We start from the raw sequence: 14417 nt of genomic DNA, 5'->3' as shown, positions 1-14417 counted from the left end.
GAGGTATTTTGGAAGAAGAATTCGAGTCGGAAATGTTTTGCAATATGGTGGTTCAATCAATGGTCTGTTATGACCCTCACCGAAAAACTTATCTTGAAATTCCTTTCAACCACTTCCTCCTCTTTTCACGCCCTGAAAGAAAGTTAGACCACTAGTGCTCTGGAAAATTTTTCAGTTCAGAAAGGGTATCTGAGGAGAACCATTAGTTACGTCACTGCTGGATCGGTTCAAATTCGGCCAAATGTTCTCTGTTGCGAATTTACGGTTTGGAGTAAGAAGAGCATTTCATCTGTAATTTTTCCAGATTAACTCTTTCTGGAGGGCGAGTGAAAGGAAAGGTCTGTTGTGAATAGGGCCCTTTAATGTCACTCCTTATTCATCCAGGGTGTGTGTGTTAGTCGCTTTTTTTTTTTTTTGCACCTGACTCGTTTAGTGCACTGATCAGAAACGCTTATAATTGCTGTGCCTCTCTCACGCAGCAGAATGAAACCCTTTTAAAGGCTGTTATATATGCAAATATACAGAAAATCACAGGCTTAGGGTTAGATAATAAATATTCGGAAAAGCATGAAATTCTGTGACTGTTTTATCTACAGTGTTAAAAAGCGTATTCCCGTCATTGTGTCTGCATGCTTTTTTTGGCCTCCATTATTAAAAAGCTGGGCAGAGGATCAATCTGTGGGTATTTTGACAGCTGCCATAAAATTACAAGTTTCACATAATCTCACTCAGGAAAAAAGTGATGATCACCGCTGACAAACTCGCACTTCCATTGGAAAGGAGGGACCCCTGGGACGCATGGACAGACATACACACTTATACCGCACGTGCAAGGAGACACACCCCACTCTATTTATAGTTTCCCGACACCTTCCTGTAGAAATAGTCAAATAGGCAAGAAATAGCAGACAAGGCATTCTAGGTGTGTGTGTGTGTGTGTGTGTGTGTGTGTGTGTGTGTGTGTGTGTGTGTGTGTGTGTGTGTGTGTGTGTGTGTGTGTGTGTGTGTGTGTGTGTGTGTGTGTGTGTGTGTGTGTGTGTGTGTGTGTGTGTGTGTTAGAAAAATGCTGACCAATAGATGTTCTTGGTTGCTTGCTGCTGTAGGAATGACTGACTGAGTGCCCGAATGAACTGACTGGTCATGATGAAACTGGCATGGAGTAATACCTCTAATAAGAGCAAGGTCAAACTGATGCTGGAAGGCCAACACCTACTTAGTATCATGATGCATTGTTTCATTTTTACCCTGCCATTTGCCATCTGAATATGCTTAGTCAGGATTTCAGCACGTTACCCCGCACATCAGCATAAAACACAACTGATGGATAATGTTAATCGTTTGGTGATGTGTTTTCTCCCCATAGTTTATAAATAATGGAATCCGAACCCACCTATGATCTCAGTCCAAAGACCATTACTTAATTAGTCGGTGAGACTACTGGTAAATCCATCGGTGCTCTCCTATCACAGCACTTCATCCAGAGTAGGTGGCCATATGGAGTGTGAACAGTTGTTCCTCGCGGGGTACTGGTGTTTGATGCGAACTGGAGCTTAGTTCAGACATCGTATATTGCATCTGTTCCTGCTAAAACCTCCAAGCTGTTGGTTAAGGAAAAGCACTTATGTTCACGCAGGTGGCATATTGTGTGAATGTTTAAAAGTCGATAGGCGAGACGCCCATGGTTTTCGTTTAACATGATAAAAGGAAAAATTCATGTGTGTTTGTACGTTTTCAAATGAATTAAGTTGCTTGTCGGTGCAAATGTCTCTCTGTTCCCGAGCTCTGCACTCTCGCGTTAATATTAAGGCCTTTTGGAGAAATGGGTCTATGAAATGTATCACATTACAACAACCGTGGCGCTTCGTGCTCGTGTTATTAAGAACAAGCTTAACCCTCTGTGTTGTATCAGTCACAAATACAATCCAAACGTCTACACTTACCGAGGGCGGCAGTAGCTCAGGAGGTAGAGCGGGTTGGCTGGTAAACGCATGGTTGCTAGTTAGATGCCCGGCTCCTCCTAGCGGTGTCCCTGAGCAAGGCACCTAGCCCTAACTGCTCCCGACGAGCTGGCTGTCGCCTTGCATGGTTTACTCCGCCGTCGGTGTGTGAATGTCAGGTAATTTTGTCAAGCGCTTTGGGTAAAATATAAATGCTATATAAATGCAGTCCATTTACCATTTACTTACCCCCCCACAGCCCTCATACGCACATATTGTATGGTGTTTGTTCTGGCACTTAATGTTGTCGCGCCTTAATGTACACAATCAGATCTATCTTTTTTGTTTACAGGGAATGAGTTAACCTCAACATTGTTAGTGCTTGGCACTAGGTTCTATGAACGTCCCTGCTGTACCGACAGCGAAATATTGTTTCTCTTTCTTCTGACAAATGTACTTATTGTAAGTCGCTTTGGATAAAAGCGTCTGCCATGTGGCCTAAATGTAAATGAATATTGAACACTTGTTCGGTTGTGTGACGGGAAATCGGTCTGGACGTTTGATCAAATTCAAACAAACATCACGGTGTGATAGAACGCGATTTGGACAAAGCAAAGGAAAGAGCAGTTTATATGTTGACTGCTTCCAATGTTGTGTTGGTCATACTATAGAAAGGATTATTGCTTGTTTAGGGAATAATACAGAACATAAGGAACTTTAAAAAGAAAAATTGCATAGTAAATCACAATCACAATATTGGTTGAAATAATTGCCATTGTTCAGCCCTAACGGGAAAAATCTCGCCGGTGTCTCTGTCCAGCATTGACTCTGCAACACATTCTCCGTCCTCCCTCTACCAGATCTGCGTAAGCAGATGGAGAGCTCCGAGATGAAGAACAAGCGGCTGAAGGAGGTGTTCCAGAGGAAGATCCAGGAGTTCCGCACCATGTGCTACGTGCTGACGGGCTACCAGCTCGACGTCACCACGGAGAACCAGTACCGCCTCTCCTCTGTGTATGCTGAGCACATGGACGACTCCCTGCTCTTCAAGAAGGTGTGTGTGTGTGTGTGAGAGGGAATGGTTTGACTGGCTGTTTTTGCTGTGTGTGTGTGTGTGTGTGTGTGTGTGTGTGTGTGTGTGTGTGTGTGTGTGTGTGTGTGTGTGTGTGTGTGTGTGTGTGTGTGTGTGTGTGTGTGTGTGTGTGTGTGTGTGTGTGTGTGTGTGTTAAAATCTGTGGTCGTGCAAAGGAGTGTGTTTTTGGCCCTATGCCAGTGTCCGTGCGGTTAAACACTGCGAGTCCCCATATCTCTTGCCTCTGAAGAGGTTCCGGTGCTCTCCTCCCTGCCTCTCGAAGCCCTTTTGATCTTCTTTTCATCCATTCTTCTCTCATTGTCTCCGTCGTTTTCTCTTTTATCTTCTAAAAATGCCTTTCACTCGTACTGCTTTCCTCTCTGCGTTCCCTCCTCTTTTTGTCTCTCTCTGTCTCTCTCTTTCTCCTGCTCTCAAATGTATTTCACAAAAGGAGCTTCAATGGCGAGGTATGACATGGATCAGTGCAAGGACTGTCAAAATAAAATCTCCCCCCCAACACACACACGCATAAATATACATGTACTTATACATACACAAACTTGCATACAGGGAATGCCCCAGGGTATTTATAGTGGTTGATTGCCACTGCCTCGCTCTTGGGCTGGGACTGTTACTTAAAGTTTAAAGGAAGATAAGGCGGAGAGGGTTGTGTGTTTGTGTTTCCTTTGCGGTGTGTCTAATCTGGAGCACTGAGCCCACCTGCGACCCTGCCAGGGGAGATAATTCACTGTCGATATTTATTAACCTCAGAGCACCATCCCACGCCAATGCATGCATGCTGATTAACCCACACTCACGCACACATACACACACACATGCACACACAATTCCTTATAGTTGCACTCAAATGCACACCTCCTCAAATTCCACCACACAGTGTCACACCTCACTTCGACGTGCCTCCAACGCTGTCGACCCAAGCATAAATATACATATATATGCATGTGTATACACATGTAGGCACGTACTAACACACGCACATGCACACAGATAAGGACACACGGAGATACGGACACACATGGTTGGACGGCAGATGCCAACACCTCTGCTATTTGTATTCCTGGTGTGTTGGCTGCTGTTCCAGTGTACATGACGGCTGGCCACCCAGGAGAGACAAAAGGGTCTGTACTACTAATGGAATAGGACACGCATGCACGCACACGCATGCACGGATACACACGCAAACACGTGCACGCAAACTAGCACGTGCGCGCACACAAGACATCCACTGTGGGGAATACCGTGCACAGCTGGTGTTTCTTGGCCAATTCATTTGTGCACGATTTTTTTAATCTTGTAAATAACAGAATATAACAGATTAATGTAAGGGGAAGGGATCAGGCGAGTCGGTAAAAAAGAGAGGAAGTATGGATTTTTCGACCAGAACTCTTAACATTTGAATCCAATCTGTAATTACTTGTACTCACCTCAGCTAGCAGATAATCCTCCGCTAATATCCAAATCTAGTAGTGTAACACAATCTAATCCCTTGCTCTGACAGTGTTAACTGTCTAACCCAGCTCTGTCTCTGTCTCTGTCTATGTCTCCCCCTTCCTTCCCTCATACATCGGGTATGTATTTCCACTCCACCTAACACCCATGCTTTTACGTCTTACACAGACCTGTATCTAACTTGAATTAGATGGCAAAAGTTTGGCGTTAGTGTCAACCAGATTCATTTCCTTTTGTCTAATTTGTTAAACCGTCTCCAACTAATTAATCCCTACTGTGCACATCTGAACACTTTTATCCCTGGTGTTATCTTAAAGCGGATATATCTCACAGCACAGACCAAATGTGTGTTTAATGATCCGCAGTCAGGAAGTAATCAGCAGATTAGATAATAGTATGGTACATTTTGATAAGAAGGGGAAATATGAAACTGCATGCTTCCGTTATATAAACAGGTATATTTATACATTGATGCTATATGCAGTTGCTTGTTTTATGAACTTAGTTTCATTTTAACGGTCTTGTTTTATCTAGTTTGGTCACACAGTTGACGCAGAACATCCAACACATTTTAACCAAGGACGGCTTCCTCTCGGACAAGCACTCAAACATTCATAAATATAAATCTCAATACATGTTTTTTAAATACATACAATAATGAATATATGCTCCTCATGGCATATCAATGCCATGAGGAGCTTTTATTTGGGTGGGGAAAAAAACTAAATAGTGTGCAGTAGGGTGGCAGGGGTATTTGAAGCGCACCCCTAGGTGAGAGGTTTGATTAGCCTTGGTGATTAGGTAGTTATGATGATGCTCATCAGGCAGATAAACGGCTCCGCTTGGTACGGGAGCAATTTGACACACTTGATCCTTGCAGAAAACCTGGTGGGGTTTAGAACTATTCTTCAAACTTTAGTTCAGATTTAGTAAAAAAATCGACCAAGAAATGTCGTTACAGCACAAAACAATTTGATCGGCATGAAACAAACAAAGCTTTTTTTCTGTATTCAAGCTCAGTTCAGTTCCTTTTTTCAGTTTATGTTAAGCTTCAGATGTACAACTTCAAATCCTCTTTTCTTTATCTGCATACTTGCCTGATATTAGGAGTTTTAAAAAGATATATATATATTTCCCTATTATTGTAACGGTTTCTAGCTTGGATCATGATGCTTGGCTTGCTTCGAAAAAAAAAGTAACCACATTCATCTTAATTCTATATGAGACCTCCCCCATGTTGGCTTTGCAATCTCAGAGAGCAGACCAACCACTGGGCTTGGACAGTTGGACAGCCTCTGCTGTTGATCGGACGTTTAGCACACACACACTCACACGCTGAGCTGCAATGTGTACACGGCGCTGATTTATTGCTTCAAGAGGTTCGCCAACAACGGCTAAGAATCCCGTCCTCTACTGTTCCTCTTCTCTTTCATCCTTAATGAAAATACGAGATACAATCTGGGACAGCTCATTAAAACCTCACCGCCATTAACTGAACGAGAGGACTGGGTAGAGAGCCATCTTAGAGGGGTGGGGGGTGTTGGAGTAGGAAGGAAGGGGTGTGTCTACATCTTGTTCTGTTTGAGTGATTGGGGTCTTAAAGACGGCTTGTCGTGTCGTCTTAAAACTGTGAGACCTCTGAGGTTGAGTGCAGATTATACAAGTTTGCGGTTATTTTAAGAGGTCCCTCGCTAATCGGGAATGTGGTTGCAATATTTACTGCGTCCTCATTTAGAAACAAACCCATGCCATGGTTCCTTCCATGTAGCCCACTCATGTTATTGCCAAATGTCAAAACCATTTAAAAGCAATAAATTGTACTTAAAATGAAGTTTAAAATAAAGACCTACTAAAATCCATGAGTTGATGGGATCCGGCTCTTAACTGCATCTGGTCTTAAAGATTAAATATTATAGACATTAAACCAAACCAGTTAAACTGGAAAGCAATGCAATAGTGAGGAAGTCATTTTCAAGGCTTGTTCCATTTCATTTAACATATTTCCAAACCTACCACAAACGGCATTGAAAAGCATAATGGATGAAAAGCATGTCATCCATCATCAAAAAAGTATTTGAATAGGCTTTTAGTCAGAGGAGATGAGGTATTTTACCTAAAGTCGGAGGGAACTCCCTGTTTCAGCTCGAACTTCAAATACTATGTATTTAAAACATGTTTTGGGCTGTGAGTTCTAGGAAGGAGTTGGGGGGAGGGGTTGTTATCCCCATGACCACGCCAACTTTGCTACTTTTTGTAGTACCGTCGTTGTGTATGTGCATTATGGGTGATGAAATTCGTATTACTCCGTACCGTAGAGTAATATTTTTGAAGTGTCTGAGAAGCTTAACCCTATCTCAGACACGTGCATCAAAATCCAGTACTGGCCAGACGGAGATCAATACTTCCACAAACCTCATCACCGGTGTCCTTTAGTCCTGGCGACACCGAGTATCCTCAAATGCCTTTTGGTGTCACGAAATGACCATTCACAAACTGGTTGACAGAAAATGGCAAAAACATAGGACATTACTATTTTTTTCTCAAAATTCCAGTCTTATTTTAGATAAAGTTCAAATATTGTAAATGGTTTTGGGTTCACTCGCCCTTTTAAGAATGCAAATAGTTAAAAAAAGCGGAGGCTCAAGCTAATCGTTATTTCTTTGTGCATATTAACCTTCGAAGGAAAGTAAAAACCATTAATCTGAATACCTGGTATTACCTCCCCAAAAGGACAGTCTATTTGATGTAGTTACTTTTCGTAAGGTCAGCAGATCTAATTTGCTGAACGCCTGGCGTCCATGTACCCTCTCTCATCTGGGCCTCAATGTTCAGCCTTAAACCAGAATCTCTCAGAAATTCTTCTACACTTGTTATTGACATAAGGAATGACATCTTTATTTCTGGATGTTGCTATTTCTATATCCGTGCACGTTTGTGTGTACTTAATCCTTCTTGTGGAGTTAGTCATTTTTCTTATTAAGGATTACAGACAGATTCTGACCTTGAGAGAGGGAGAGAGAGAGAGAGAACGAGAGAGAGAGAGAGAGAGAGAACGAGAGAGAGAGAGAGAGAGAGAGAGAGAGAGAGAGAGAGAGAGAGAGAGAGAGAGAGAGAGAGAGAGAGAGAGAGAGAGAGAGAGGGAGAGAGAGACTGGTATTCCTGGGCAATATGATCATTATAAAGGGATTATAAAATATGATTATAATTCACCATTGAGTGGGTGGTGGAGTAATGAAGAGACAGAAAGCTTATTTTATTGACTGAATTATGTATATTTTTTGCTCACTGTCTCGAAAAAACCAACAAAGAAAATATAATGCTTAGAGTTCCAATTTGGACATCTGTTAAGATAAACAGCAGTCAATAAAAGGTCTCATCTGTAAACACAGACCACACAGGGGGAACCAGAGAGAGCTATGTGATTCAGTGGTGTTCAGGTGGCTATGTCGATGGCCTCTTGGTTACTCAAACCTCTCTATGGGGAACCAGAGAGCGCAAATCTAGCTGAGAGCTGGGGCAAAACACACCATGTTGATTCTGATGCCTCCTGACAGTATCCTGCCCCCTCTGCCCTTGGGAGATGGGGGGTTGGCTCCTTTGTGTGCGTGTGTGTGTGTTTGTGTACACGTGTATGTGTGTGTGCGTGCAGGTGTTTGCTGTGCCCCTTCTCTTCCCTGGGCGCATGTTGAGAGCTTATGTCAGCTGGCGCCGTGGTAACATGATACATCTGAAGCACCCAGAAGTCCGGCCCACTTCATGAATATTGCTGAGGATCAGAGCAGCTCCGGGCCGCACCAGAGACCAGGCCCTGCCCCGGTCGTCACGTGTCCCTTCAGAGCCATTGATTTTGATATTTTACAAAGTATTTCAATGTATTATTTTATTTGCAGTATTTTCGTACAGTAAGAACTGTTTTGATTCATCAATGGGCTACAGTTTCATTGGTGTGGGCACTTTTTCCCCGAAGAGGAACAGGTGGAAGTACAAGGCAGACCGAATTGCACTGAGCCAGTTCACGATGCGTGTTACGGTCACCATGGTAACCGCCTCCGCCACGGCTGGCCCCCGACGACGGCGTTGTTAGGGTTCATGAGGAGCCATTAGCCGTCATTGTATCGAGTGAGGCTGCGGGACTCGGTTTGAAATGTGAGAGCGTCACTCTCTGTGCGATTCATCATGTCACGCAGGTGTTTGCACTCTGCGGTTGAGTGCCATCAGCCACTCCGGTGACCTTCCGAGCTAAAGAGTACAAACGGGGGGGAAGGTGGTGAAACCAGACACTTGGTTGTTGTTTAGCCGCTTACAGTTGCAAGTGTTGAAATCCAACCGTCACAATAGGTCGTATCGATTTTAAGCGGTAAACAAGGTAAAGATCTGTAGAAATGGGTGGGCAGAAACTGTCCCCAGATCATTTTTCTATCTCTTTTGCTCTGTCCCTCTCTCCTCTGCCTCTCTCGCTCTTGTCCCCCTCTCTCTCTCTCGTCCCCGGCCCCTGTCTCTTTCGTACTCATTGTGCTATATCATGCATAAAAATGCCAAAATCTGCATTTAAATTGAAAGCTATTCATTTGTAGATTTCAGATTATTCAATTAATCCCTCTTCTCTTTTTTTCCCTGGTTATTATTTATCTATATATATATATATATATATATATATATATATATATATATATTATATATATATATATATATATATCCTTCATCAGCGGCTATAGTATCCAGCCTGAGTGCATCGTCTACATGCTGCACCGGTGTTCATTCTACTCAAGGGGAGAGGGGTTACGTGCCCGGTCTCGGACCGGTAGAAATGCCAGAGACAAGTGGACATTTAAAAAAGGGAACAAAGGTTAAAACGAGAGTGGATATTCTCTCGCTCTCACACTCTCTCTCTCTCTCCGTCACATTGAGTCGGTGAGAGCGGATCTCACTGGCCAGCGTGTGAGGCGCGTGGAGTGGAAGGACGGTGGCCTCATTAGCAGAAGGCAGCGGAAGACGGAGGTCAGCCGATCTGTGACCCTGCCTGTCAGCACCTCCACATAGAGCCATCTGTCACCCACCACACAAACTCCTGCACACACACACACACACACACACACCCCCACACACCAGCACGCACACATACTGATACCGGCACCGCGCACATGAAGTTGGTCATTTCCGCCAACGCCTGTTGCCGGTGGGTGTGATTAGCCCACCGGTTGTGACACTGTCTGGGTCCAGGCTGGAAGAGAGAGAGAGGGGGGGGGGGGGTGGTGTGATTGAGTTTCAAAGCATCGTCCTACTCCATGGTCGGGTGAGGTCATCACACAAGCCCCGCCCCGAATCTCCGAGCCAGGCACGATTGATTTCCATTAATTGGACGCAGAAGTAAAAAGTGGAGCCGGGCCGGGCCAGTGCCTCAAACCCCACGATGCGCTCCACGTTCGTCCTTCATCACTTTTTCTTTGCTCGATTTTTATGTTCAGAAAGTCTGAGGTAGACTTCAGTTGCTTTCCCCCCCCCCCCCCCCTCTCGTCTCCCAACTTGTTCCGTGAGATGTCAGTTTGGTTTCTTTTGCCGGGGGAATAATCTCTTTTCCATCCCGGTATCAGCAGGTACCCGCACCTTTTTGTTGTCCTATCCCCCGTCTGATTTTACTGGTGAATTTTGTCGTTTCCCCCCAACAGAGATTCCGGTGTATTTTTTCATAAAGGTCAGATATTGTTTAAAACACGTTTGTTAGGAAGGTGTGAATATGCAAATTAGAATTGATAAGGTCAGCATTTGAATAAAGCTGTTGTTTTTTTTTAAGAAGGGAAAAACAAACCCTTCTTTGACCTTCTTTTGTGAAGTGGTTTGAAATCCTCCCGTTGGAAGACTAAAAAAGACCCAAACACCTGCCTACCGATGTTTGGAGACTCACTTAAACGATATTGTCACGTTGCATTTGTCATTTTCACAAATTTCGGGTTCGGAATCCCAGTTGTTACGGCAACACGGGCGTCACCGTTGGGCTTTTTGTACATTTTACCTGGCGGAAACGTACTGCGACTACCCTATCTTCTGGGTCTCGCTCTATGGTGTGGCCCGTGTGGCACCTTTCGGACAGTATGTTGCGATTTCTCTGGAAGTGAGAGTAGAACTCGTTTGGTTAATTGGGTCTGCTGGCTCCACTGTCACATGGAGGTGCACACGCGTTAGGTTCCACCGGTGGAAAGGGTTGAGGGGTGGAATTACTGGATTCACGCCAGCTGAAATCCATGATGTTAAAAAAAGAAAAACGGAGGGCGAGAAGGCGATACTTCTGAAATGAATCTCAGCCGCTTCTGCTGCTTTTATTAATGGCTCCTCTCTATCCGGTTTCTTTCGGTTTTTCTACCAGGGCCAGTGAGAAGGGTGTTTGACTTGATTGACTTTGATTATGATTCTTCGATCTTTCCCCCTGTGGCGACTGGTGACCTCCTACATATCCTACAGCTTACGTTGAAGCGATCCACCCTCGACCTGCACAATACTAATCCTGTACATTCTACAAGAATTGAAGCCCCTTAAATCGCAGGTTCTTCTTTTCCTAAGGTCACATTTACCACAATCCTTTTTGAGTGCTGAAATCCTATAGATACTGCTCAGGCAGCCCGGAGCTGCTTGAAAAAGACTCAAGGGAGCTCTGGTCTAAGCTTGCAGAGTGAGTGTGACACTTGCATCTGGTCCACACCTCTCTGCTCATGTATGTCATCCACATAGACTGCAACCTCCCGGTTGGGTGTCGTTCACCTTATGCGATCCGTGTTGGGCTCTGGCTAACCTTTCCCGGGCCCCACCCTGGGGTATGTCTTGAGCGCGTGGTGCAATCAAGCGAGCAAGCGTGCGCGAAGAACTCGAGGTGTTCTCCGGAAGACCGGGCGTTTATCCCGGGCTTCGTTGAGCTCCTTTTTCAGCTGCAGGCTCGCCCATGAACCTCTCACCCCCTGCTACTTGTACCAACGCCATGATGCATACCGATGTACATGCACATGAGCACACACGTGCATACCGCTGTACATGCACATGAGCACACGCGTGCATACTGGTGCACACATGCACATACACATGCACGTACAGACACACGCACCCCCTTGCACACATGCACTCGTTCAATTTGTTCGCTGCGGACAGCTTCACCTGAAGGTGTTTCTGACAATGACATCTCCATGGTAACAGCCTGCGGTGTTTACCTTGGCCAGTGTGCGCGTGTTTGTGTGTGTGTGTGTGGCTAGGAGTTGGAGGCTGAGAATACAGCAGCAATGGTGGATTAGAGTTAAAGTGGAGCATTTCAGATGGAATGAGTGAGGAATGCCAGTGGGATTGTTGAAGGGTCATGCTTTAATTTCCCCGACATGCTCCATCAACTATGGCATCCCACCTCTGTCTGCAGCCCATCAACATCATTTTTGGCTTATTATCCAATGTTTCATTGTCTCTCTCACACACGCACACGCACACGCACACGCACATGCACACACGCACACGCACACACACACACACTGTTTGTGTGTTCAGATGCTCTACACCGCAGTGCTTAATACACTTCTTCCTACTGCTTCATTTAGGATGATTTGATCATCTTGGAGCTGAGTCACTCCCTCTCTGGGGTCGACATCTTTTGGTTAGACGGATGCACTCCCCCCCCCCCCACTCCGTACTGTACTGCGGGCCCGGTGGTGTCAGCCAGCTGAAATGCTGGAGCAATTTAAAAGGATCGGGCCCGGGATCGCTCTGCTCGACTGGCTTCACAACATTATACAAAATAATAGGATCAAGGGCAAACTACAGCCGAGTCATCCTTTCTAATGCCTCGCTCGTGTGTGACTCTGAACTCTTGAATGAGGGAAAATATGCAATTTGTATCTCCTTGGTGAATTAGAGCCACTTATCAGATTGCTTGGACTTAAATAGGCGTGTTTTAATTTTGAGTGTGTATTTCGTGTTTTGCTCTGTAGCATTGACATGTTGTTGACATATTGCCGACCACGACTTCAATGAATGCTGAAGTGTCCCTCTGATTAGCTGATAGCAGAGGCATACACTATCCTTTTCTTCTTCTTCTTCTCTCAACCTTTAGTTAAGAAAAAACATATCTTCTGCTCGGCAACAAAAAAAATCTCATCAAGCTAGACCTGGCTTGTTCATTGTTTTCTCCATTTCCTTTTCTCTAAGTATCAATTTTGTCAAGAGCGTCCTCAGTGCTACCGAGCAAAATTGCAAATGTGGTTAGTTCTGTTTTCCTGCCCGCTCCCCACAACAACCAGTTACGGCTCGTCCCAGCGGAGTGGCAGAGTTGCTGCGCTGTCTGCTTTTGTGTACGGCAACGCCGAACTTGGTTTCATTAAATTAGCCGGTAATATAGGTCAACCCCATGGCTGCTGATGATCCCCGCGCCCCAGCGCCCAAACTAAATAGTCCTGATGTTGAGCCTCGGCCGCCGCCTCTCATTACTCTCCAGTATGAATTGGTATTATCTCCAAATTGTGTTGTTTTTTTTCCTGAGTCTGCGCTGTAGCGCCAAATGTTTATTTCATTTTTCAAACGGTGGGCGAGGGTTTTTTCCATTGCCCACGGTTTTACATGCGCGCGGGCACGCACGCACACGCACGCACGATAGCGATAGAAAACTTCTCCATGTCTTAATATTATTCCAGAGTGTCCAGGGAACCCTGTGTCTACGTGAAGGTGTGCGTGTCCCCTCCCTCTGTGCAATCCTTTAATTACTGCGTCCCTCGGTTCCCTCGTTCCCCTCTTCTCTCTCTCCTTCACTACATCGCCCTGAGCGGCTGCTTTCCTTTTAATTAATCCAGGCAGATTTAGACACCACCGTCGCCCTGGTGGGTGTGGGTGTGTGTGTGTGTGTGTGTGTGTGTGTGTGTGTGTGTGTGTGTGTGTGTGTGTGTGTGTGTGTGTGTGTGTGTGTGTGTGTGTGTGTGTGTGTGTGTGTGTGTGTGTGTGTGTGTGTGACTCACGAACACACGCACCCCACAATCCCAAACAGATATAAACATCTTTTTTATTTTTTTATTCAATTGATCCGGCCTCACCGCAAAGTGGCTTTTTCCCTCCCCTGGATGTGAAGCCTGTGATGGAATACCTTGACTTTTATATATGAGGTAATGTCCTTTGTGTGTGTGTGTAGGGCTCCAGTGGCGTCATGCAGCTGATGGAGACGGAGTTCTCCAAGACTCTCGGGGAGATGGTTGCCCTCCACCTGCATCACCAGAAGAGCATCCCCGCCTTCCTGTCCGCCGTGACCCTTGACCTCTTCAGCCGGCAAACGATCTTCTGAGCCAATCAGAACAAAGCATGTGATTTTGGGTCCCCTTGTTTTTTTAGTTTTTTTATTGCCTCTCCTTTTCTTTCACAGGATGCGGAAGGTGGTTGTGGAAGGAAAATGTGTCGACAGATTTACCACTTAAGTGGATCAACAGTCATTTGGTACACGAGGAAAGGAAAGCTGTATTCCTCTCCTCGTCAGCCCCACCTGTAGGGATTACATTTTGGTGAAAGAGAATGATATGGAAATGTGTGAAATTCAATGACGCGCAATATTGATATAGACAGGAGTCTAATGTGTGTATTTTGTCGTTGCTATTTGACAGTGTATCATGGGATTGAGGATTTGTGTTTTCTTAAATATTTTTATGATTAAAATGCAAGTATTTACTTCTAATTGTATCATGTGTGTTTTATGAAGGAGTGTGTCTGTAATTAAGAGAATTACCTAGTGTGTATCTTCACTTTTTAAACTCTTAAAAAGTAAAGACATAACATTTTCCCTCCATAATATCAAAATTGAATTGCAGTTATAATTTAGTACCCATTTTATGGGTACTAACTTTATGGGTACCCGTTTATACCCATAAAACAGATGGGAATAAAATCTATAGAATATATTTGTTCAGAACTTGTAACAATATGAAGTCAGG

At 44.7% G+C, this 14417-nt stretch overlaps 1 protein-coding gene across 1 annotated transcript in view; it reads left to right on the top strand.

Annotated features, from left to right (window-relative positions):
* Window positions 1-14161, top strand: part of mad1l1 (mitotic arrest deficient 1 like 1) — a 46129-nt gene extending 31968 nt beyond the window's left edge. The window contains exons 17-18 of the mRNA XM_060047751.1: window positions 2798-2991; window positions 13628-14161. Coding sequence (XP_059903734.1) covers window positions 2798-2991; window positions 13628-13777 — 344 coding nt within the window. The 3' untranslated portion in view covers window positions 13778-14161. The remainder of the gene's footprint in view (window positions 1-2797; window positions 2992-13627) is intronic.
* Window positions 14162-14417: the final 256 nt, after the last annotated feature.

The sequence above is a fragment of the Gadus macrocephalus genome, chromosome 3 (assembly GCF_031168955.1).
Source record: "Gadus macrocephalus chromosome 3, ASM3116895v1".
Lineage (NCBI taxonomy): Eukaryota > Metazoa > Chordata > Actinopteri > Gadiformes > Gadidae > Gadus > Gadus macrocephalus.
This window is presented reverse-complemented; position numbering and strand designations above follow the sequence as displayed.